This window comes from Netta rufina (assembly GCF_964035555.1).
Source record: "Netta rufina genome assembly, chromosome: 2".
In the NCBI taxonomy this organism is placed as follows: domain Eukaryota; kingdom Metazoa; phylum Chordata; class Aves; order Anseriformes; family Anatidae; genus Netta; species Netta rufina.
The window spans coordinates 81,200,278-81,225,311 of NC_140124.1; the positions used below are offsets into that span (position 1 = coordinate 81,200,278).

At 42.2% G+C, this 25,034-nt stretch overlaps 2 protein-coding genes across 2 annotated transcripts; one reads left to right on the top strand and one right to left on the bottom strand.

The window, feature by feature from the left end:
• The first annotated feature begins 3,981 nt into the window (after positions 1-3,981).
• Positions 3,982-20,638, top strand: BPHL (biphenyl hydrolase like). Its single transcript, XM_084282978.1, has 7 exons — positions 3,982-4,085; positions 6,550-6,653; positions 8,280-8,446; positions 12,542-12,695; positions 15,083-15,214; positions 17,756-17,879; positions 20,284-20,638. Exons 1-7 carry the CDS (start codon positions 3,985-3,987, stop codon positions 20,369-20,371), a joined length of 870 nt encoding a protein of 289 aa, XP_084139104.1. The 5' UTR covers positions 3,982-3,984; the 3' UTR covers positions 20,372-20,638.
• Positions 20,639-20,851: 213 nt separating this feature from the next.
• On the bottom strand, positions 20,852-23,022 carry LOC311206244 (tubulin beta-1 chain). The gene is made up of 4 exons (XM_084281494.1): positions 22,935-23,022; positions 22,518-22,626; positions 22,131-22,241; positions 20,852-21,924 (listed from the first exon to the last, which is right to left on the bottom strand). Exons 1-4 carry the CDS (start codon positions 22,989-22,991, stop codon positions 20,864-20,866), a joined length of 1,338 nt encoding a protein of 445 aa, XP_084137620.1. The 5' UTR covers positions 22,992-23,022; the 3' UTR covers positions 20,852-20,863.
• Between the last annotated feature and the right edge of the window lie 2,012 nt (positions 23,023-25,034).

A 25,034-nucleotide genomic window follows, 5' to 3' on the forward strand; every position in this document is an offset into this window, starting at 1 on the left:
TGTCTTATTGGGTACACAGAATGAATGGTGAGCATTTAATAGGCATAGGCTGAGTACTTCATTTTCTCTTTATTAATGAAAGCACGCCTGGACCTCATGTTCTGAAGTAACAGCACTAGTGCTCGGAGTTCAGGTCACACTGTGGACAGCACCACAGAACCACAAAAGCGAGAGCCAGAGGAAGCCTTCCAGTACACTGCTTACAGAACTCAATGACAGAAGAAAATGCAGCTCCCTGGGAAGAAAAGAGCAGCTAAGAACTCTCCAGAACTTTCATCGCTTCCAAAAGAGCTGCTGAACACCACCAAGGAATAGTATGGGATGGCAAACTCAGAGAAGAGTTCCTCAGTGTGCCAGTTCCCCGAGGAGAGGCAATACTTGAGCACTTGGCCTCTGACTGATCAAGTGGCTTTAAAGAAACTACTCTACTTTTCTCTGCATTATACTCCAACAAATGAAGACCTTACAAATTCAAAGTAATTTGGCCTTGGAGGCTCGTGAAAAATGAAGAATCCCTGAGACTCTGAAACATGCACATGGTCAGAGGGAACTACAGAGAAACAAAGCAGAAAAGATCATGCATTGCAAGCAGGGCCACATATGAGCTCACTGGCACAGTGGAGTGCTTTATTCCCTGGATCCTAATACGCTCTAGGCATTTTTCCCCCCTCTGTCCCTTCCCCATCCTAATCTCTACAGAGTGCTCCTTGCAACATGTCAGGTTTCCCTCCCAGCATACCAGCAGTCAGCTGACTGGCAACTTATCTGTTCCTCACTGCAAAATGGCATCGAGGGAAAGTGCAGCTCTCACGGTCCATCCTTAAAACAGCCCCTGGGAAGCAGGGAAGTGGTAAGTTATGACCTAAACAGGGTCTAGAGGCTGCCTTTCTGCTGGAGGAAGAATTGCCTACAAGTGAAATGACTTTATGCTGGGTTTCCCTCCCCTCTCCCACTCATTTGCTACGATATGTAGGTTATTGCCTTTTATCTCTTTAGCAGTTTCCTCATCTCTGTGGTACTGACACTAACTTATGCCAGAACTTAGATGCGATCGGATAATAAGCATTAAAGCTTACAGAGCTCAGAGATTCTTGATGAGAGTTGTTTGAGACAAAAATCCACAGTAATCACCTTAGCAAGCCAGTAAGTAATACTGCTTAGGTTTTGAACCACGGATTGCAATTCCTGTGCATCGCACACATACCTCAAGTTGAGAGAGCTAAACGCAGCATGAGAAGGGATATCTGGGTCACTGAGTTCACGAGTTATTAATACAAAGAGATTCATATCTCTTCCACAAACGTAACAAGAATGATCTTCTAAACATTACCTTCATCCCCTGCAAGGAGGAAGCTGTTGCTGCTTTTGTACTATAATATCAGGAGCCATCTCAGATCTGTGCAATTAAAATACCCTGGATCTGAATAAAAATCATACCGAGACTTTGCATAGATTTATAGGATGTAGATCATATTCAACTCAGAAATTATGAGACCTCCTCACAGTTGAAGCATTTGGGCACTTTATATTTCTAACGCAGTTCTTCACAAACAAATAAAAGGCATGCAGATGCTGCTTAAGCTGACGGACGACTATCCCTTACTAGCACAACAAAGATGCAGGCAAACATAAGCAAAACACCAATTTTTAAATGCACATCTGTCTTAGTTTCTCCATTTAAGGCCAAGGTATCCAGGATCTTTTTCTACTAGTTGTTCTGCTAATCAAAAAGCACTGCTTTCTTTACAACATACATCAAATTATTTTGAACTTGGCTAGTACTCTAACTAACAAGGCCTTCTGCTACTAAAAACACGTTGCTTCTCCGCACGCTCCACCCCTACATAGCTTTAAAAGTGTTTCCACATCCACACAGTCTTCCTTGTTTGAAAGCTCAACACAGAATGATAGAAACAACAGCATTTTCACATCTTTGCTCTGAATTTGGAAATTCACCATCCAAGTCTTACCTCTTCGGGGAGCTGGAGCAGCAAGGTTTTGTCCTAAGGCAAAAACGTTGTCTGAGAAGCACAGGTAGCTGAGTGCCAGACCAAGAATGAAAACAGCAGGATATTTGACTAAATAAGTAGCTAAAAATTAAAAAATAAAAAAGTAGCTAAAATGAAAGAAGCAACAATCAATCTATGTGTACACAGACACAAGAACCCAGTCTGCAACAAGGAGCATGTCTGCAGCAGCTGCTTAGCAGACATGGGGGAGAAAGGGTGAAAAACACCTTATTTCCAGATTAAATACATCAGTGCACAACAAGGGCCAGGTGCTCCCTGAATGGCTGGGAGCCAGGAACTCAGCACAGTAACACAGCTTTCAGGGCAGGGGCCTCACTAGCCGGGGCCCCATCCTACAACCACCCCCCAAAACGAGGTGATGGATGGCAGCTGCGAGTCCCTAACAATGTGGAAGCAACAGGGTCAAGCCAGAAACACAATAGACATGGTCATAAACATGGCTGTGGAGCAGCCATGAGGGCTTCCCAAGGAAGTACAGGAATTGTACATATATATTGTCTATCCAACCAAGAGCCAGAAGGATACTCTGTCCTTGCAATTTAATAGGGATATTGAAAAAGCTCGCTGTCCTGCACTTCTGTCCCTCACAAGAAGTTTGTGAAAATTCCTGCAGGTGGGGAAAAGGCATTTGATTCATGCGACCCTTGTCAATGCTGTTCATTTTCATAAGGAACAAATCCATGCAGCACTATCAGCACAGCCCGATTGCAAAGGGCTACTCAGCTTTCATCACACTGACAATGGGGTTAACACATAGAATCCTAAAGGTTGGAAAAGACACCAAGATCATCTCGTCCAACCATCACCCTACTACCAAAGTCACCCACTAAACCATGTCCCCAAGCACCAGGTCCAACCTTTCCTTGAACACCCCCAGGGATGGTGACTCCACCACCTCCCTAGGCAACCCGTCCCAATGCCTGACCACTCTTTCTGAGAAGAAATGTCTCCTAATTTCCAACCTAAACTTTCCCAGGTACAACTTGAGGCCATTCCCAATCCTTTTCCTAAGTGGTACACAAACCTCAACTTCCTTCTTTCTCATCTGTTGAGGGGTCCTGGATTTACCTTTCCAATTACCTCTTTTCTCCCCCTACATCATATGATGAATTCTTTCTACCTTATCCCTCATTTCTTCACCACAGGCTCTAAGAGGCTGTTGTATCTCCTTAAGCGGCAGCAGGTGGAGGATATGTAAGATTAGAGATTGAAAGGTATTTCAATAGGGGTGAAGTTGGATAAAAAATAAAAAAAATAAAAAAAATTAAAAAAAAAAAACAAACAAACAAAAAAAAAACCTTTGAGACCTTTCCCTTTGAAGCTCCATGAAGAGGAACACCTTTTGATGTGAGGGAGCTGCAAAATTCAGAAAAAAAAATAGTGTAGCAAAAGACCAAGATACCTATTTTTCCTCAACTCAAAATAATCAGCTGTTACCTCCAGTCATTTTCCACCAGAAGGGTGGATACTGATACTCACAGAGCAAAAATGAGGCTCTGAACATGGAAGGAAACTGCAGGGGCTCGTACGTGTCACTGGGCAAGAGTGAAGGCAGCTTGTCCCGATGATGGATTGCTCGTAATTAGCCATCCTAAAGACCTTAATCTTAAATGGTTTGATCTGCTCAGGGGATAAACCGAACCAGTATGCTCAGAGAGTCGAGTTAATCCCTTTATGCACCCGCCTTTGCTATGGCTGCCGTTCACCTGAGAGATGTGTTGCCCCAACCCAAGCAGAGGGGGCGAGCAGGCTGACATTATCACCCACTCTGGGGGCAGCCACTGAGCTCCCAGCGAGCTGGAGCTGCCTTGAGGAAACCAGGAGGTCGTGGCTCTGCCCCAAGCCTGCCTCAGCTCCTCACAGCCCCCGCCGCCATTCCCCCCCACAGCCAGCAGGCGCCGCCGCCATTGCGGCCAAGGGGAAGGGAGGGAGGGAGGCGGAGCGGGGACCCAAAATGGCGGTGTCGGGCGCCGCCAGGGCGCTGCGGGCGCTGCTGCTGCCGCTGTCCCCCCGCTCCGTGCCGCTCACGCCCCGGGGACCGGCCGCCTCCTACGGGTAAAAAAATAAATAAAACACAGCCGCCTCCTGCCCCACGGCTCGGTGGCCGAGAGCAGAAGGGTTTGGGAAAGGTGATATTTGACAGGCAGGGGTGGGTGGCAGTCCTGGTGGCGGTGGGAGAGGTGGTTTAGCAAAGCGGGGGGGTGACAATAGGGACGCTGGTGTCACTCTAAGGAAAGGGCTGCTGCAGGTCGCTGGGGGGGCTTGTTCGGCTGGGAAGAGCCCTTAGCTGCTTTCTCTGCACCGCAGCCCCTTCTCAGCAGCCTCGCCTCCCCTCTGCGATCCGCTTTCCCCCTGCATGGCAGCGCAGGATGCAATGCAAAACGCGCCCCTAGCACCTGCGGGCACCGGCTGTCCTGCAGGTAGCACGAAAGAAGGGCGAGGAGAAGGATTAACAGCCAAGTAATGCTGCTTACTCTGCAAAGCCTGTTAAGGAGAAGAGACATGACACCATTTTTTCCCCTACACACAAATAAAGACCGAGTTGCATTCCAGCCCAGCTGCAACAGAAAGATGGCATCCAGACCCAGGTGTGTTCCTACAGAGCATGAGGTGCAGCGTGGTGCACCTTGCAAAACCTGCAGGCTCTGCAGCCCTCCTGCATTGCTGAACGCAGGGCTACAGGCTCTGACACCGCTCATTCAGTTACAGCGTGGTTTGGTTTTCTTCTCTGTTTGCTTTCGTTTTTCACCATTGCTTCCACAAACATGATGATGCCCAACAATGCACTCTTTACTAAAAAAATTGCAGAAGTGAGGTCATCACGGTGACAACCATACTGATGTGATTTCAGACTCACAGGAGCTTACTGTGGGGAAGACCAAGTCTTTCAGGAATAGCCTCTTCCAGGACAGTTTCTCATACAAATATGTATATAAAGTATTGAAAGTACACTGTATGTGAAACTGCCAAATTTCATTGGACTGAAGCGAGATCCAAGAACTGTGCCTCACAAGCTCAGCAAAATTCCTGAGCTCCCAATGTTAATAATTAATCCTGAAAAAGGTAAAAGGGTAGAGCTGGGGAAAAAAATCTACCACTATTTGAATCATGAAATTAGAATATATACCCCTTGGCTATGAAGACCACATATTGGTTACTTTTTTAAAAAATGGTAATAGAGCAATGAATATTTCTGCTTTGTCTGGATCTGGACCTGCTTTTGGCAATTAATAATCAGAAGCAAAAAAATAAATCAGATTTCTATAACAATCATTAAGAGCAAGGTATTCACTTTTTATGGTGAGAACTGTGATAAAATAACCAGTTGAATCACAAATTATAAGATGGTATATTAAGGAAAAGATAACAAAACATCCTCTTTTAGAAAAAGGCAAAACTCATATTCAAAGGGGAGAAGGTATATCTGAATGCTATGTTCAGAGTATACATTGTGAAGTATATAGCTGTATCAGGTGTGGTATGTGGACTTAAATCGTTACATGTAACAGTGGGAAGCAGCATTTCTGTAAGTAGGCATGTGAAGTTCATATTGATTGAATTCATGGGGGAAGACTAATCTACATAGACTGAGAAGTGCAGGGAATTTAGGTTAAGCATTAGGCAACCAAATGGCAAAATTCATACATTACTACCTCTAATTAAAATGAGTTATGTTGGTGAAAAGACATCTCACAACCATTTGAGAACAAACTTGCTTGGGAGACCAGATGCAGTCATTTATACTGTTCAGACAATACCTCCAATATATGCTACTTCTAGCATTCTCACTGAGTATTTGTATCTAGAAGCGGTATCTCAGGTTAACTGCATTTGCACATCTTGCTTTGCAGTAAAAGGTTAATGCAAGCATTTTAGGGTGATGTCCTGTGTGGTCAGTCCCTGTAATCTTGCCAGTTCACATTTTTCCGTTTAGAATACTTCTTCAGTGGGTAGGGATGTTTGGTCATGCAGTATTTTCCAGTTAAGCATTACGGTGGCAGAAATATCACCCTCATCTCCCTGCAAGGTGTTTCTCATGTAGGCCTCCTACATCAGGAACTGTAACAATAATTTGTGGTTTCTTTGGCAGATAGAGAAGTACAGTTCAGTAGTAATAAAGTGAACACCAGCCATTTCAAAAGTTACTCTGTAGCAGCAGGAGGTTTCTCCCCTGTAATATATCTCTTTCACCACGTTTCAGTAGCCAAGTGAAGATGCATGTGTATTCCCCTTGCTGCACGGTTGTTTTTTTCCTTTCCTTTATTTTAATTCATTTAACTGTATTTGTGAAATATAAGTGCAAACGTTATACAGTGATCACATACTGAATACATCTGTGCTCCTGTCAAGTTTTGTATTTAGTCTTCTGTGCAACTGTGAAAGGGCTAGTGACCTATTTAAATTTTATTGTATTGTCTTTTGTGTCTAAAAAAAGTAAGTATTCTATATTCCTTTAATGTCCACATAGTAATGAGAATTAGCTGTCTGAATGTTCTCCTTTTTCTCTTCCCTTCCCTAGTACTTCCATAACATCTGCCAAAATCCAAGTGAATGGAGTCAACTTGCATTATCAGCAGACGGGAGAAGGAAGCCATGCAGTTCTCCTGCTTCCCGGAATGCTAGGTCTGGAGACTGTCTTATCTTTGTAGAGCAACCACCTCATTTACCATTCAGGCTAGAACATACACAACTATTTTGTACTGTTTTCAGCACCTGATTATGGAGCATTGCTGTTGAAAGATAAAATTGCCACACATACAAAAGATAGGGAAATGTAGAGTTACTGCAACCAGTTAACTGTTTTTAAAGACTATTTATCTCACCAGGCACCTTTTATAAAAACAAAGAGGTATTGGTTCTGAATTTATTTCATAGTCATTCACATCTTCTGGATTTGACTGTGCAAAGTGAGCGTCCAGTACAAGTGGCAAATAGCTACAGAAGGTGCAAGGTAATGGGGGTGGGAGGGGAGAGAGGGAAGAATCGGGTCAGCTGTATTTGTTACACAACTGATGGATGCATTTGGTTTTTAGAAATTAGGTGTATTCCAATTGAATTAATAGACATAATACAGCACTTCAGTTTATTATCATAGTGAAAAAGGCCTGGTTGATACTTACTTTTTGCTTAAAAATGCGTTTTCATGTTTTGGTTATTGAGGGCAACATCTTTAAAACTCTCCATGACATTTAGAGTCGGACAGCAGGTTCTGCTAGCTACACGATATCTGTCCATTGAGATCAATGCTTTTGATAACAATACTTTGAAATTAACACAAGCTTTTCTTCCCCCTGGATTTTTGCAGTGCATTTAGCCCTTGTACAACGATTTTAATATAATGATAAATAACCAACTTGATATTCAGTTTTCATCCTTTGAATATTTTATATTAGAGCTGAACAGATTTTAATCAAGTAGTGCGATACTGTTACCACATGACCATAATCCAAATGAAAAAAAAAAAAAAAAAAAATTGCAGTCTTCTTACCTTCCTCCTAGCATTCATAGATAGCTTAGTGCTGTAGCATTTTTTAGACTGGAGTACTTCATTTAAAAAAAAAATCTTTTGAAAGTCAGACCAAAAAAAATCAATAAAAGAAACAGTTCTGCATCAGAAAAAAAAAATCTATTTGACTTTTTTTTGGCAACAAACATCTTAGAAAAATCAGAAGTTAGAATTCTCTGGTTTCTGTGTCCCTGTTCTCACCTCAGGACAAGTATTTAAAGCTCAGCTTCAAGCACCCATGGTTGTATAGTTTTATTGAAGTGTTTCATCAAATGAGAACTGTCTCTCACAATGCTTTTTACCTAGATCACAATTTAGGAGATATAGTCAGTATATTCCTCCCTGTCCACAGTTTCCTCTGTGCTGGCCAGATGAACAGCAGTGATCATGCTACTGCTTTAAATCTGTTAAAAATATGCCCTTACCCCCATTAATTCCAGGTAAATCAGTTTAAGGTACTCTTTCAGAGCATCCAGGCAGAGCACAGTTTTGGTAAGCTTACATACCTACTAGAAATAGTTTGCTCTCAGTGCACCACAGATACTTTTAAAATATTTTTATTATGGTACTTTCTGAGAGTTGCAATGCTTAGTTACAATATACAAATATTAGTTACAAATGTTGTTACAAATTAAGTGCACTTCAGTTGATGGATAGCCTCTTTTTTAGAATTAAGATACAATACATGCATGCTATAGAAGTATTATGGTGGTTACTTTAATTGAAAAATTATGGTTTTCCAGGGAGTGGTCAAACAGATTTTGGACCACAGCTTAAGTCTATGAATAAGCAACTTTTCACAATCGTTGCTTGGGATCCTCGGGGATATGGCCAGTCCATCCCTCCATCCCGAGACTTTCCTCCAGATTTCTTTGAGAGGGATGCAAAAGATGCTGTAGATCTTATGCAGGTAAATCTCTTCTCAGATTTTATTATTTCTCCATATATATTTAAAATCTGTTTTCCTACTGTTATGTGTTGTTTCCAGCAGATAGCAAGTTATGCAAAAGAACGCACAAACAAAGGCTTAAAACTGGGCAAACACACACTGTTCTGGAAAATATTTTCTTCTTCCATTTCTTCTGCATTATACACAGAGGTTCAGCAGTGGGGATTAATTATAAAGCAATACATTTTTATTCCAGAACCCTGCCCTTAGAGGTTTACAGCCAAGAACCATGTAAATTTAGGTGAACTATATATATAAAAACAAAGCCTATGCCAAGTGATTTGACTGGAAGGGATTACAGTAGTGAAAGGTTCTTAGAAATATTTCTAGCTAATAGAATCTTGGCATTTTGCCTTGAGCAATCCATCGCAAGAAACATCTGATTCTGAAAACTAAGCTGACACTTTGCATTTTCCAGCCTATTACTGAAATAAATTTTGTGGGAAATTGGAGGGTTCCTGTGATCGTAACAGCTCTTAATAACAGAGCTATTGTTATTATGAAGAATATGACCTAAAGCTGAAATAAAAAATCCTATGGGATGGAGAAATATTTATTCCTAAATTCTGCTTTTATTCCATCTTCTAAGTGCTAATACTATTCTCCGGTTTAGTTTTACCTAATATTTGGGCTTTGTTACGTTAAGCTATACAGTTTCTTTGGCCATGTTAAGAAAGTTGGCAGAACATTAAAATTCCAAAAATATGAGACAAGATTCAGACAGTGAATCCAAATGTATTTCTGTAATGAACAGTAACCTTTCAGAACCATATGAAACTGGAAATGCAGCCGTAGTCTGCATGGTGAAACAAAATCAGTCTGACAGCAGAATCGGGATTAAGATACAATTGTGCCCTCTAACCATGGAAGCACTCTCTCTGCACAGTAAGTCACCAATTTCTTCTGCTACACTAACAAAGAAAATAAAGCTGCTCCCATGGATAGGTGACAAAGTTTTTGTTTAAATGGTTGTAACCCCCGTTCCTGCCTCTGTTTAAATACCAACAGATGCCAAACAAAAAACAAAGCTGTCCTCAGAAAGCATGTAACCATGCGGTGTGCAAACAGGACAGCAGCCTACCAATCTTTAAAGCTGCCAAAGCAGATGAGATGTGGCATCCTGTTATTTTTGAAGCTGTTCGTTGATGTGAGCATGTAACAACAAATGATTAAAGTCTTCCCAAGCATGGGTAACTTGATTCTATTTTAGCCTAGCATATAAAGGATAGCACAAATCTGAAGAAATCATCCCAGCTAGGATTTCCAGAAAAAAGAAAAAAAAAAAGAAAAAAAAAGTCATAACTCCTGCAGAGGGCTTTATGATGGTATATGCTTTGCATGGACACAGACAGAAAATCCATCTGTATAGGTGGGCCTTCAGAACCTTGATTCTAGGCTCTTCCAGATTCTGGTGCCTCTGCTGGAGCTGTGGCTGCTGCAAGGTTTTGACAAAATAACAAAAGCTGAAATTCTGAAGAGTATTTTGCACCTTGATGCAGATGACAGAGCTGTATATCACTGTGTGGGTTCTGTCAAGGAATTTGTGTGAAATGAGAGTATAACACAATAAGCCTACTTTGCTGTGCTCCATCCCAGTCTGTAAGAAAAGCCTAGCAAAGGCCCATAGCATTAAAAATTATCATTACGGAAATGCTATTGATATTTAAGAGGTACTTATTCTGAAGATCTACTGTCCAAATGAAAGTATGGGTTTGAGCTTCTCCCAGTTCTGGTAAATCAACTGCAGCCCTTACTTATGGAATACTTCCAGTGATCCAATGAAAGTATATGGTACAGAGTGATATTACATGGCACTGTTACAAATTATTTTTGTCACAGCACACATGATCTCTCAATTGCATTTCACACAGACCTTGATGGAGGAGGTGATTTCAAAGGAGATATTATTCCCCTATTGGGTAAAGAGAGCACAAAATCACCCATGGAATCAAGGAGCTGAAACCAGCTCTCAGGTTACTGCCAATATTAAGTAGAAGCCTGTGCTGTAAGTAGTTCAAGATTAAAGCAAACAAACATGCACGCCATATCCAAAATATCTGTTACATCATATTGTTGGGGTTTTTTTTGAAAGGCACAAAGGATAAGTTAAATTCCTCATGCTGGAAGGAATCCTGAGACAACCCAAAGAACTCATCGAGATAATGGCTAGTTAATGAGAGAAATACAGAACTGGAGCTTCTCTATTTCAGCTTCTGTATCTCAGCTGAAGCACTGGCAAATAACTTAAGACAGAGAAAAAAAAAAAATCTATTCCACCCATCAGCCAACTCTGAGATTCATGATTTGCTGTTGGTGCTAGGAGAACAGCAGCAACAAAAAAACATTAGCTTTATAAGCACTGCTGCCAACTCCTGAAACTTGCCAAGACACCAGTAACACTTCAGCAGAACAATACTTAAAGTTGATCACAGATAACTAATTTTTGAGCAGGCCAAGGTCAACTTGTGATTGGCTACTAAAATTCCAGGCTCCCTTTTCTTCCTGTCAGATCGTACCTAACGTGTTCTTTTCTTTACCCTACCTTATTTCTTTTCTGTTTGCTAATTATGGCTTAGTTGGGTGAAATTGAGTATTGACCAACACTACAGTAAACCTACATGTAGTAGCAAGGAAGGGGCCAAAACCAGAAAAGCCTGAGAGCAATAGAAGTTTGCCAAGTGTCAGCTCAACTGATAAGGCTGTGCCTCACTTGAGCTTCAAGTTTACAAGCAAGAGTAAGCTTCCAGATTATGAACTACTTTTTCCTCTCTGTGTAGTTCTTTTGTTTCTCTGATTTCCAGTATTTTTGCTCTCTTCTGTCCAAAGAAAGCAGGACTGGACTTCCAACAGCAAAACACTGAGCACCAAAACACCTTGTTCAACTAACTTGCTCTTTTTCCTTCACAACTACAGTATCTTCATTGATGTCACTTAAGAGATGTGATTTTGGAAAAAAAAATAAGAAAACATAATAAAACAACTTTGAAACCCTTGATTATGCTTGTTTGCTAAGGAGTTCACAAACTCAGACTCCTACATGCAAAATATCAAATACTTCTTAACCAATAAATATCATTCTGGTAAAAATGGTGAATGTGTTCCTTAATGCCTTTATCTTCTTCACCTTTTGCCCACCGAACATCATATACACAAAATCCTCCCTCCTGTTACTGCTGTTGCCCTCTACCACAGATCTTGGATATGTGAGCAAACGAGAATTTTGAATTCGAAGTGAAAAGCGGTGTACAAGTCAGAATGAGTTAAGGTTTTGGTTGACTTTTTTTTTTTTTTTTTGCTTTGAGCCTTCCTTTATGAGAAGAAGGTGTTGCAACAACAGTGCTCTGAACTGGAATTCATGATGAACTAGAACTTAAAATTAGTTCATCATGAATTCATGAGTTCTTCAGTTGTATGATTCAGAAAATGTGGACGGGGCACCTAACTTTAATACAATCCTGTAGCAAACACATTAAGCATATTTTGGTCATTACTCAGCGGATTGTTTCCCTTTTTTCTTTTACTTTAATAAAGAAAAAAGCAAACAGCTAGCATCAGTAAATTAGATCACTGGATTCCATTTTTTTAAATCTTAAACTTCTTAAATTCATCTGGGTCTTGGATTACATACCATCCCACACTGTGAGAGTCTTTGCCAACTTTATACAAAGAGAATCCACACATTCTTGATATTGTCAGGCTTACTGAAAAGGTCTTTATTATCCATTCTAAATAAACATTTCTTAATTTCAAGAGGGCTTCTTAAATGTGGCAGAAATCTAATATGTCTAACGTTTGTTGCCTTAAACAGCCATGGAAATAAGGAAGAGTAGGTAAAACTTCTTATTTTCCAAATATTTGACCTTTCCATGTTGGTTTTTTTTTTTTATTATTTTTGTATAGAAGGAAAATCTATATTTTCTAGCTAGCTATAAGCTAATGATAGCTCAACTATGCAGTGTTGTGTCTAGATCCATACAGACAGTTTTCAAAAAATACTTGATATTTACCAGTAAAGCCAACTGATATTTTTCATATAACTTTCTTGTACAAATCAAGGCACTGAAATTCAAGAAGTTCTCTTTGCTGGGATGGAGTGACGGTGGTATTACAGCACTCATCGCAGCCGCAAAGTATCCAGCTCTTATCCACAAGTTGGTTGTCTGGGGAGCAAATGCTAGCGTTACTCAAGAGGACGTGAGAATTTATAATGGTATGTATAAATGGAGTGGGTAGGGGAATATCATATCCTAAATGAATTATTCTCATTTCATCTTGATTTGAGGATTTCAGTTACGCTACAGCTAAGCAGAGATGCAATTGAAGACATAAAAAAAACAAGACACAAAATTTACCAAGTTGCTAACTATAGGGATAGATTAAAATCATAGGAAGAAATTGCCCAGCCATTACTCTGAGGGTAATATAGTGGAATTAAGAAGCCCTCATCAACAGCTGCTAAAAAGCATAAGTTATAACAGCTTGCCAGTAGATTTCAGAAGGTAAGAATTTTGTTGCTTTAACAAATTCCTAAAAATAAACTAAAAATAATCCTACTGACCCCACATTTGATTTACTTTCTGACATCTTGCACAACACTTAGACAAATTCCACAGAAAATCATTAGACTAGCATGTAACGGCTTTTGCCTCTAGCGTCTATATAGTACGTGGTCAGTAAGAAAACAACCTCATAACTTACCATTTGAGCAAAGGAAGCAAATGAATCATTCAAGTAAACATCCCAAGATGCCTTTCTAATTTGCATTCCTTTCAAGTTAATTACTGTGGTTACAAAACCTTTCCAAAATAAACAAACTCCATATTTCTGATCATTATTACACTCAAGTAAAATAAAATCTGACCATTTGCTACTCTAAAACAAAACAGCAAACAGTGCTAGCAAACTCAGAAATCAACCTTATTTACTTCTGAAATTAAAAATAAAGAGTTAACCACACAGCCTCTCAACAAATGTAACTGACTGTCATTTAATTGAAGTGATTGGCGTTTGATTTATACCAGCTGTGGAATCTGTTTGGCTTCAGCTAAATTACTCATGTATGTATTGTACATGTGTACTTACATCACCTGTATTAAAGCATTTTCATTATCATTGGTGGTAGCAGTAGTTTGTTTTTTTGTTTGTTTGTTTGCTTTTTTTTTTTTTTTTTTTTTTTTTTTTTTAAGCTCTGTAAAAGTGCTACTTCAGTTCTTTACAGGCTTTTATATGTACAGAGGTTTTATTACATACTAATTACAAAATACGCATCAGTCAGAATGAGCCGATAGAAAAAATAAGTCTTACTTTAGAAGGACTGCAGTTAGTGCCTGCAACTGTGCTGACTTTTGGCCTTTTTGTGGACTGGTGCTTTCAACATCTCTCTCTGGGTGACAGAGCTCCTGAAGTAGCATTGCCAGCCTTCCACAAAGCCCGTCAGTGCACCTCACCTACAACACAGGGTTTGGTAAGAGAGAAAGGTGTTCTTTTGGTATCTATGTCCTTTTAAGGTTTGGCTTTCTTCTTCCCATCTTTTTAAAGTAATGATGGCTGCATGGATAAAAACAGTAAATTCTGTAAGGGAAACAGCTGTTCAGTGACAGCTAGCCCAGGATGATCACACTCATTTCCTGGTGGTTACCAATCAGATGTTGTTTCAAAACAACACTTTCAATCAGTACTACCTCGCTCATTTGGCTGGACAGGTTCTGCTTGTTAATTAACTGCAAAGTCCTTTCTTTCCTTATTTCCCATCTGAAACCAATTAAAAGCTTTGCTACTGGCATATATTACTGTTGGATGATTCAGTACTTTTTAGGTCTATTTTCCATTCTCTGGTTTGTCAATGTTGTTTTGAACTTTCTTGATGAAAAGCTGCACTTCTGAAACACAGTTTAGTGAAAGTCACCTTTGTGGATATCTAGTTTGTGAGCTATATATAAAATTTTAGGGGAAAAATAGGTAAACCTGGCAAATAACTAGAATGTCAGATTATTTGTACAACTGTAGCCAGTATGCCATGAGTCATGGGGCTCTACTAAGTAGAGCTGCTTGTTTTTTTCTAAGACTATGGCAAATGTACCATGATGTCAGCCTGCTGGAATGCCTTAGTAAGAGCTTCCTTCCTCTGAATACTGGTAAGAGCCATGGAAGAACTTCCATCCATAAACCAAAGCAAAAGGCTAAAGGATTTAAAAAAGAACTGCTAGCTCTGGCACAGTGTTACAAAAATAGTCCCCTTTTCATACACAAGATTACTACAAGGTACACAAGGTACCTCCTTGAGCTCTTCTTCTGAGTGCCCTCAAAAAAAGGAAAAAACAGGAATTGTAGGACTGTGTTCTTCTACATATATATAATTTTCCCCCATGGGAACATAATAAGATAGTCTTTTGTAACTCAGAAAGATTGCAGCGGAGATAATAAAACAACTCCTTTTTCTCCCTTTCCGTGCTAAGAATTATTTAAAACCATTGAATGCAGTTTCAGGTTTTAAGTTCATATCTGCAGTCGTCTTTGAAAAGTTACTCATATTGGATGTTGACAGTGCTGGGTTTTATCAGGAAAGGTCCTAACGTACTTCAATGTTATTTTATATAGGTATCCGAGATGTTTCAAAATGGAGTGAAAAGGTTAAGAAACCACTGGAAGAAATGTATGGACATGAATACTTTGCAAAAACCTGTGAGGCTTGGGTGGATGGAATATCCAGCTTTGCTGAAAAATCAGATGGTAAGGCATTTACGGTGTTAATCTGAAGCAATTATAGTAGCAGACAGTTCTGGATAAAAATCTAGCAGTATTCCTGGCAGCCGGGAAAGGAAGGCCTCTGCATATGGCTTTAAAAGCTGTGCCTGACTCACACTTATGAATAAAGCAATTACTTTTTAGATGGTTCACAGAACCAGCAAGGTACAGGAGGAGAAAGCATTTATGGGAATAGTTAGGTGATGAGTCCCTTCTCTTGCTCCACCACAAAACTACATGATTAAATTATTGCTTTTGTTTTTCTCCTCTACTTTCTGAGCATCTATGCACTGCATCTTGGTGACATTAGGATACCCCAGAAGCGAGGTGTGTTCATCTGAGTTTGTGCGAGCAGTAGCTGAAGCACTTTTTCAAACTAGTACCATATGATGAGTACAAAAAGAAAAAAGTTCAGATTTTGAGAACTCAGAACCAACAAAATACTTAAAAAATAGTATTGTCACAGCTTGGGCATTTCAAATCCAAAAATAGTTAAACCAAGCAGTATAATCACTATTGAATGTTTTTCTCTGAAGACTTCTCCAATTACTCTACATAGCCTTTGCAACCAAGGGTACCATGAATAGTAACCGGCAGTTCTGTTTTAATTCACGGGAAGATTCCCTTCAATTTGACAAAGCTGAAATACATAGTATATAAAACAAGAAGTCTGTAATTCTCTTAAATATATTTTTCTGCAGCTCTCATGATGAAAGACAGGAGGTGATATACATTAACAGACAGCAGGTACTAAAGGGGAAAATATTTTTTCACATTTTTTCATAAAGATTCCCCATGCATCAGCAACATGGTACTAGAATTTCTCTCAGTAGAGAGTTGTAACGAACTGTGCTATCATTTCATTTTATCCTTTCTAGAACGTATCTCCCTAAAACTTGTTTATTCTTAAGTCCAAAGCCCAAGCCAATGAAACACTGGCTGTGGCATCCTCTTACTGTCTGCACACGCTTCAAACTCTATGAGGTGGAGCAACTGTGAAATGGAAGCCACCCGGAGACATGTAACAAGGAGCTGAATTATCCAGATGCTGTAACTGGGTCAGATCTTGAGGGAAGACTAACATTTGCTGAAAATGATTAGCTACCATCAGACTGCAATTTTTCCATGATTAACTTGGGAACAGTGACTTAGAATACAAGCAGACCTTTGAATTAAAGTTAAGTAACACTGCAGAAAAGGCTATTTGTGGTGAATACAAGCAAAGGGGTTAGTAAAAGCCATTAGAGGAGAAAAACAAATCGGAGATAAAAGGACAACGAAACTTTTGTTCGTCAACAACTCAAGTTCCTTTTAAAGAACAGATTATTTGCCCTAACAGCTTCTAGTATGAACTTGTACAAGAAATGAACTTTTAGAGGGTACCAACATTTATCAATACTGACTAAGCTCATAAAGCTGCAAAATTCAAAGTTCTTCTTGCTGTTATTTGTTATTAGAGTAAACATAACCTAGTGGTTATAGAATGGAACAGTTTTATTTCCTAGCTTGACTGCCAACTGTGGCCTTCGGTAAATAACTTAAATTTGTTTGTTAGTTGTTCTGAAACACAGTCAACATTTGTGCAAGTATTTGATAACCACGAGTACAAAGTTCTAAATGAAAATATTTAAGGGTTATAACTGCAAACTAAGAGAAGGTAAATAACCAAACAATTGGAAAAACTCTATGAAACCGTGAATGACTTAAGAGCTAGGGAAGACATGTGCACACAAATATTAACTGTGCAGCTGTTGGTAACTGCAAGGAGAAAACTGCAAATGGGACATAAAGCTATCTCAAGGATAAATGGAACATAAAACACATCAAGTATGCTTTGCGCATAGATTCCCTTGCAGGAGCGTGGGAAGCTAGCCAAAGAGTATGGAAACTGTGGCACTATGTGATGAGGTAAAAAAGAAAAGGGGAAAAATAGAAAAGTCTCTAATGAAAAGCATTAAAATTACTTCTACTGAGATTTAAGACTAGTAAGTATAAAATTATTATTGAGGTTCTGTAAAATTGAGTGGGCAGGAAGAGTAACCTTTGAATAGTTTTAGTATAATTTGTATTAAATGGTTATTTATTGCTGACAGCGAGGGGTTTAGTGGGTGGAACAGGCAGAAGTACAACCTAAGTTAACTTGTTGATAAAAGTAGCAAGTCTTGGAAACAGATAGCCAGCATAAGAAAATGTAGCATGAAGGCAGTAAGATGCTAAGATAAAAAAGAAAAAAAAAAAAAAAAAGAGAGAGAGAGAGCACCTAGGGACATGGGACGATTAAATTCATTTGCTCTATCCACTTCTGTTAATATTCATTAATTAAGCAAATTTCAGTACTCGCATAGTACTTTAGTGAAAGAAATGTTATAGCCCTATTTATATGATTCTGTGGAATAATTGCATGCTATCCAGAGGGCGAGGCAACAAACAGCTAGAATCTGAGTTTTTACAGTCCTTTACAGAAGCAGTTTCAGTCTTTCACACTATTTTAACATGAAGTGTAACCTTCATTTATTTTCTCCCTAGGTAATATCTGCCAAGAGTTGCTGCCTCTCATTAAATGCCCCACATTTATAATTCATGGTGAGAAAGACCCTTTGGTTCCACGCTATCACGCAGAATACATTCAGAAGCACATCAAAGGCTCCCGGTAAGTTTTGTGATGGAGTGTTTCTAAACCATCGTTGAAGAAAGGAAGTTCAAATCCACAAAGTTAAAAAAAATGTATTTGGACAAGTATTCTCTGTCACAGATGGAACTATTCTAAATTTCCCTAGCAGCTTATGATGCAAACAGTGTAGCTGGACCTTTCTTGTTATATGTAAAATAAGAAACAAAGAAAGATCAGTACTTCAGTAAGCGCCTTCCTGTTGTTCTCCAGAAGCCACATAAGGTCCTCTTTCTCTTCCCACTTCTCACGCAGATCCACTAATACTTACTGAAATAAGCAAATTTGTTTTCTCTGTTATGGCCATCACATTTCTTATGTTGTGAAATACCTAATTTCTGTCCCATTCAGTAGGGCAGTGAATTAGATGCTATGAATGGGACGAGAGTACTGGTTATTGGAGAGGAACAGAGGACACTGATCTTTGCTCTTCATTGTTGATGTGAACTACCACCTCAAAGATTTGTTTTTTAAACTGTGACAGGAATTATTAGTGTATTTCAGAGAAGTTAAATGACAAATTGTACAACTATGCTCAGATATTACTCCATAAACAAAAAGTCTCGAGGCAACATCTGCTCCTTTTTGAAAACCCGGAATGCTTCCCATAGAAAGCTGGGATTCTACCAGCTGAATTTTCTTCATATATTTGCACATGAATTCAAGAATTCTATTACTACTCAACAACAGACAGTGCTGATTAGCATTAGAGAGAAGAATTAGGAGAAGTGAATGCATTTTTGTGAATAGAGTGTAGGAATCCATCATTGGTGTCATCTCTGTGAAAAACTGAGTGATACATTTACCTCAAAGTCAACTCTGCCATTCATAAAAAGGTATCATTCCATGGGAAAGAAAAGAACAAGAGACCTTTCCAACAATCACATGCAAGCATTTTTTTTCTCCAACGTCTGCCAGCTAGTGACGCCCACATGTGCCCTGCTTATAAGACTTGTTATTCTGTTAGATTCCACTGAGCTCAAAAGCACTCAAGGTGCTAAGGCATGTCATAATAAAAACTAGACAAGGATCAGATAGCTTCTTTGGAAGAAAAGCCACAAAAGAAAGCATTAGAAGTTGCTATATGATAAAAACATAATGCTGTTCTTCTTGTCTTTGTGCTGAAGTGCTCTCCCATATATGTATTTACCAGATAAGAAATGGAACTAACGGTGATATTCTCAGAAATACGCAGAAAATACTTAGGCAAACCTCCCCCTTTTTTCTTGTTGCACCGGAGAGGAGACCTTCCATTGTTAAGCAGAAAGACCTTAAATTCCAGTAACACTCTTTGAATATCTGCTTTTCCTGCCTTGGTTTTTCTCTGAATTGTAAAGTAGAAAAGGATTTGCTATTTGTAGCATTGTTTACTTCTGTCATAGGTGCTATCATCCTGTTTTTGCACTGTATGGTTAAGAGTTTGGTCGTATTAGGCTTAACAGCAGTAGCAAAAACCATTCATAGTGGTGTAGGATTGTACATCTGTACATTGCTTTGTCTTTGAAGAAAGAGACAATGAAATTCAGGCAGAAGTGGTAGAAGAACTGGGTAGGTTCCTACTACTGCTTTCTGATGAAAAAAGCAGAATTTTATCACCACTAAAAGAACGATTGCCCTCACTGTAGTAGGACTTAGATGTTATAAAGCCAACAAAGTATCAATCAAGAATGTCCTTAGCTCTGTTAAAACAGCTTAGTAAGTGGTAGAACAAAGAATTTAACACTTCTTTCTGGGTTTGTAAGAAGTATATACCAAAGGTACAAGATTTTTCCCATTCACTCCTATCAGCGTTAAGAGCCTAAAGATTTCAGGTTCTCCTTCTAAACATTTTTTTGTACCTTAAGTTAAAATTCTGCTGCAGAATTTGACATCCCTTCCTACTTTAAAAGATGAATGGATGGCATTAGTTTTGAATTTGTCTTTAGCAGAAAGATGAGAAAATTCAAATGCCAACCAAGTTTGAGCGGTGTCACGAAATCTGTTTCTGTAGCAGCCTGTTCAGCACATTCCCTGTCTAGGACAGCCAGCGTTCTCTGAAAGAGGCAAAGCAGCTTCGGTGCTTGACGTACCTTTAGAAGACAAATTTCTCAGCTGATTTTCAGAATGTCAGTCTTCACAGACCACTAAAAACATTCCTAGAAACTGGGTCTGGGACAGAAAAAAATGGTTTTAAGCATAGCTTATCCTGAACAAAGTAGGGCAAATAGTATGCTTGTTGACATAGTTGACATACTGAACCCCACATACGTGGGAACAGTACTTCAGTGTTACTTAATTTTTTGACTTGGGTAACCAAGAACAAGGGAAAAAGACAAAAACAGTTAAGTTACCTGTGCTCCCAGAATGTACGACATACTCAATATGTACTTTTCCCCCCTCTTTTAAGATTGCTCCTGATGCCAGAAGGAAAGCATAATCTACACCTGCGCTTTGCAGAGGAGTTCAACAAACAAGTGGAAAATTTCTTATTGTAACCTAAACTGTAAAGTAAGTCAGATGTATATGTCCTTGCACTGTTTAGTTGACTTCCCATGTTCAAGTTAGATAGGTTTGATTCCTGTAAGAAAAAGCAGGAAACATTTGCATGAGAAGCATACATCTTGAGAATACGTAAGCCTCCATGGATCAGAGTGCACCTTTATGCTGATAGATTTCTAACCTGCCTTTAAAATTAATTCTTCTCAAACACACTGACTGAAAATTTGTTCTTTGCCCAATTGAGGTGTTAAGAAAGACAGAAAACAGAGTCTAGAATACATGCCTTTATGTGCTTTTAACATTAAAGGACAAAAAACAATGTAATAAATTGGATTCAGAACTGTTACACTGAGAAATCTGTCAAAAGTTACAAGTGCTGAGAGGTTAATCGGGTACACAGCATCTAAAGAACATGCTTTACCACCACTATCAGAAAGTCATTCAGTATGCATGCCAGCTTTACAGAAGTTCTTTTGGTAACGGGGGACTTAAGCCTCGTCCTCTTCTCCCTCCTCTTCAAATTCACCCTGCTCGTCAGCAGTGGCGTCCTGGTATTGCTGGTACTCTGAGACCAGGTCGTTCATGTTGCTCTCGGCCTCGGTGAACTCCATTTCATCCATGCCCTCGCCGGTGTACCAGTGCAAGAAAGCCTTGCGGCGGAACATGGCCGTGAACTGCTCCGAGATCCTCTTGAAGAGCTCCTGGATGGCCGTGCTGTTGCCTATGAAGGTGGCGGACATCTTGAGGCCGCGCGGCGGGATGTCGCAGACGGCCGTCTTGACGTTGTTGGGGATCCACTCCACGAAGTAGCTGCTGTTCTTGTTCTGCACGTTGAGCATTTGCTCGTCCACCTCCTTCATGGACATGCGGCCGCGGAAGATGGCCGCCACCGTCAGGTAGCGGCCGTGGCGGGGGTCGCAGGCGGCCATCATGTTCTTGGAGTCGAACATCTGCTGGGTGAGCTCGGGCACCGTCAGGGCGCGGTACTGCTGGCTGCCGCGGCTGGTCAGGGGGGCGAAGCCCGGCATGAAGAAGTGCAGCCGGGGGAAAGGCACCATGTTGACCGCCAGCTTGCGCAGGTCGGCGTTCAGCTGGCCGGGGAAGCGGAGGCAGGTGGTCACGCCGCTCATGGTGGCCGACACCAGGTGGTTGAGGTCCCCGTACGTGGGAGTGGTCAGCTTCAGGGTGCGGAAGCAGATGTCGTACAGGGCCTCGTTGTCGATGCAGTAGGTCTCGTCCGTGTTCTCCACCAGCTGGTGCACAGAAAGGGTGGCATTGTAGGGCTCCACCACCGTGTCCGACACCTTGGGGGAGGGCATGACGCTGAAGGTGTTCATGATGCGGTCCGGGTACTCCTCACGGATCTTGCTGATCAGCAGGGTGCCCATGCCCGAGCCGGTGCCACCGCCCAGCGAGTGGGTCAGCTGGAAGCCCTGCAGGCAGTCGCAGCTCTCCGACTCCTTCCTCACCACGTCCAGCACAGAGTCCACCAGCTCAGCGCCCTCGGTGTAGTGCCCCTTGGCCCAGTTGTTGCCAGCCCCACTCTGTCCTGCAGGCAGACCAGGAGCAAGGTGCCATGTTAGTGAGCTGTAAGGAGCTGAGATCTGTCTTCTCCTGCCCCAGGGGGCTCATCTCTCACTCCCAACCCTACTGGACTACTGGGATCCAGCCCCACCCCAGTCACTCACACACTTGCACTGAGCTTTTGTGAAATGAATGCTCATGCTCTGGGAGAGCTGCACTGCATTTACTCACCAAAGACAAAGTTGTCTGGTCGGAAGATCTGCCCAAAGGGACCAGAACGCACAGAGTCCATTGTGCCGGGCTCCAGGTCCACCAGGATGGCACGGGGGACATACTTGTTACCTGCAGGAGGAAATGGTGTTGGTGTTACGACCCTACAGGCAGCAGCCAGTGTGATGAAGGCACTGCTGGGCTGCCCCAAGCCCCTACAGGATTCACTAGAGAGACCCCCTGTCTCGATCAGAAGCACAGCGCTATCGGAGCTGCTGAGAACAAAGCTCCTTACAGTCGGTGGTGGATGACAGCTCGCTCAGGAATGTTTCCAGCTGTAACACACCAGCTGCCATCCCTGCCCGGTTTATTTCGGGGTGCCTGAGGAAGCAGGGCGGGTTGCCTTACCCGCGGCTTCATTGTAGTAGACGTTGATCCTCTCCAGCTGCAGGTCGCTGTCCCCGTGGTAGCTGCCGGTGGGGTCGATGCCGTGCTCGTCGCTGATCACCTCCCAGAACTGCAAAGCCAAATTCCGCAAAATGGCAGCTCCCCCTGCAGCTGCCCGCTGCCAATCACGCCGCCAGCGCAGCCCGTGCAGCCCCCACCCCTCCCCAGCCTGCTCGGCCAGCTGCCTGGGCGCGACCCGCACCGGGACCAGCTCCTACAGCAGCTTCATTACCAGCAGCGCAATTAACCAGCGAGCACAACGCCGCCCCGATGCCCTCCCATTGTCTGTCTGCATGCCTGGAGACCCAGCCCCGCTGCCGGGGGCTACCGGGGACGGACCCCAGCGGTGGGGCAGCCCCCGGGGGGCGCGGGCGGTACCTTGGCGCCGATCTGGTTGCCGCACTGCCCGGCCTGGATGTGCACGATCTCACGCATGGTGCCGGTGCCGCCGCCCCGCCGCAGCCTCCCTCCCTCCGCCGTCGCCTCCCTCCCGCCCGGGCTGCGGCGGCCGCGCCCCGCGCCCTCCTTTAAAGCCCCCGCTGAGGCCCCGCCCCCCGGAGTGACGTCGTGTGGGTTACAGGGCGGTGGGTTATCGCGGGCAGCCAATGGGAGCGCAGGGGGGCGTGGCATGAGGCAGGGGGCGGGGCCTTGCCTCACCTGGGCGGGTGGCGGGCTGGGGCTGGTTGTCCTGGGGAAGGCTGAGGGGTCTTGGTGTGTGCAAATACCCGACAGGAGGGTGCAGGGACAGAGCCAGGCTGCTCCCAGTGCTGCCCCATGGCAGGAGGAGGGGCAATGGGCACAAACTGGAGTGTAGGAAGCTCCACTTCAACATAGGAAATATGGTTTTTGGTGTCAAGCACTACTACAGGCTGCCCAAAGATCACACAACCACACAGAATTTCTAGGTTGGAAGAGACCTCAAGATGTCGTGAAGCCTCTGTTCTTGGAGATACTCAAAGCCTGACTGAACACAGCCCTGTCCAACCTCACTCTAGTTGACCCCGTTGGGCTGAGTATAGGGTTTGATCTCCAGAGGTACCTCCCAGCCCCAACAATTCTGTGAATCTGCAGAGAGGATTGGGACTGCGGCATTTCACCAGTAACATCAGATCGATGGTTTACTGGTCCCAGCGCCACAGCGCACTGTAATGTCACATTAAAATGATAACAGCTATGAAAACCAGGGGAGTTTTGCAAATGTGAGCTGCTAATAATTAAGGCGGTAAATCATTAACATTTCCTCTGCCCTGCATTTGGCTGCTGTGACCTTGGAAAAATACTTTGGGTATTTTTCAAAAGTGGCCTTCGGTTTGCTCCGGTGAGTTGACGTGCAACCAAACCATGGCTCTTTTACTTTCACACTGCAGAGACCTCAGCTGCCAGGAAATGTCATCGCCATGGACTGGCTTACGCTTGGTTACACGTGGAATTACGTACTACTGCTTTTGTGACCACAAAAGATCCAGAATTGTGCTAGCACTGAGATCCTTTCATCAACTTTCCTAGAATTCTGCCTTCTTTCTCTCCTGGCTGTTGTAGTTGCCACTGACACGTTTCTGCAACACTTACCCACAGGCAGTCTTTGTTACTGCTCACCCAACTCGTGCATATGCATTTCTCTGTGCTGTGCAGGGGCACAGCCTGCCCTTCCAGGCAGCAGTAGGCTGCTATATCCTCTCGCTACTGGTGGAACCGCAATAGAGCTGCCCCTCCTGGCTCCTCTGGGGGATTCACACAAGCATTTAAGAGATTTCTTGGGGTGCTGAGGTATTCTTGGCAATCTGCAAAGCAACAGCTTTAAGCATTCTGATTCTCCACCTGAAGGTACCTGGACGCTCCCCGACATGCCTTCTTCCCATGTGCACACAGTGGCTTCCTAGAGCTTAGCTGTTATTCCATTAAGGATTTTGAGCTTCTAGAAGGAAAATACTGAATTCTTAGATGCTATAGCACTGGTTTCTTTGTAGGTCCTCGCTGGTTTTGGGCGGGTGTAGCTCCAGGTTTTAAAAATGGGTAGCTAAAATGAGGTTCACGTTTATGTGCCTAACAGGTTCCCTCCTCTGTAGCAGTGCTGAGCATCCACAAACACCCAAATGAAATGTCAATTCTTTAAATGTCAGTTTAGAACCTTACCTTTAGGCAAAAAAAAAAAAAAAAAAAAAACACTGCAAAAGATCTCAGCCGTCAAGGGCGTTTAAATAGATGCGACACTTCCCTATTGCATTTTTCCGTCTGGCTTCACCAGGGTGTTCAGAATTGCAAATAAAAGTCAAAATGCCCCCCTCCTATGATTGCAGTGCCCGTGCAGAGGAACGCCCAAGTGCCCCCCTGCAGCCAAACCTCTGCCTGCAGCTCTGCAGCCGGCTCCCAGGCTGAAGCAAGCCCTCCACCTTTCCCAGTTTCCAAGGCAACCGCAGAGCCTTGGAAATGAGCTGCACAAGGGAGGCAACAGAAATCCTGGAACATTTTAATGCCTGT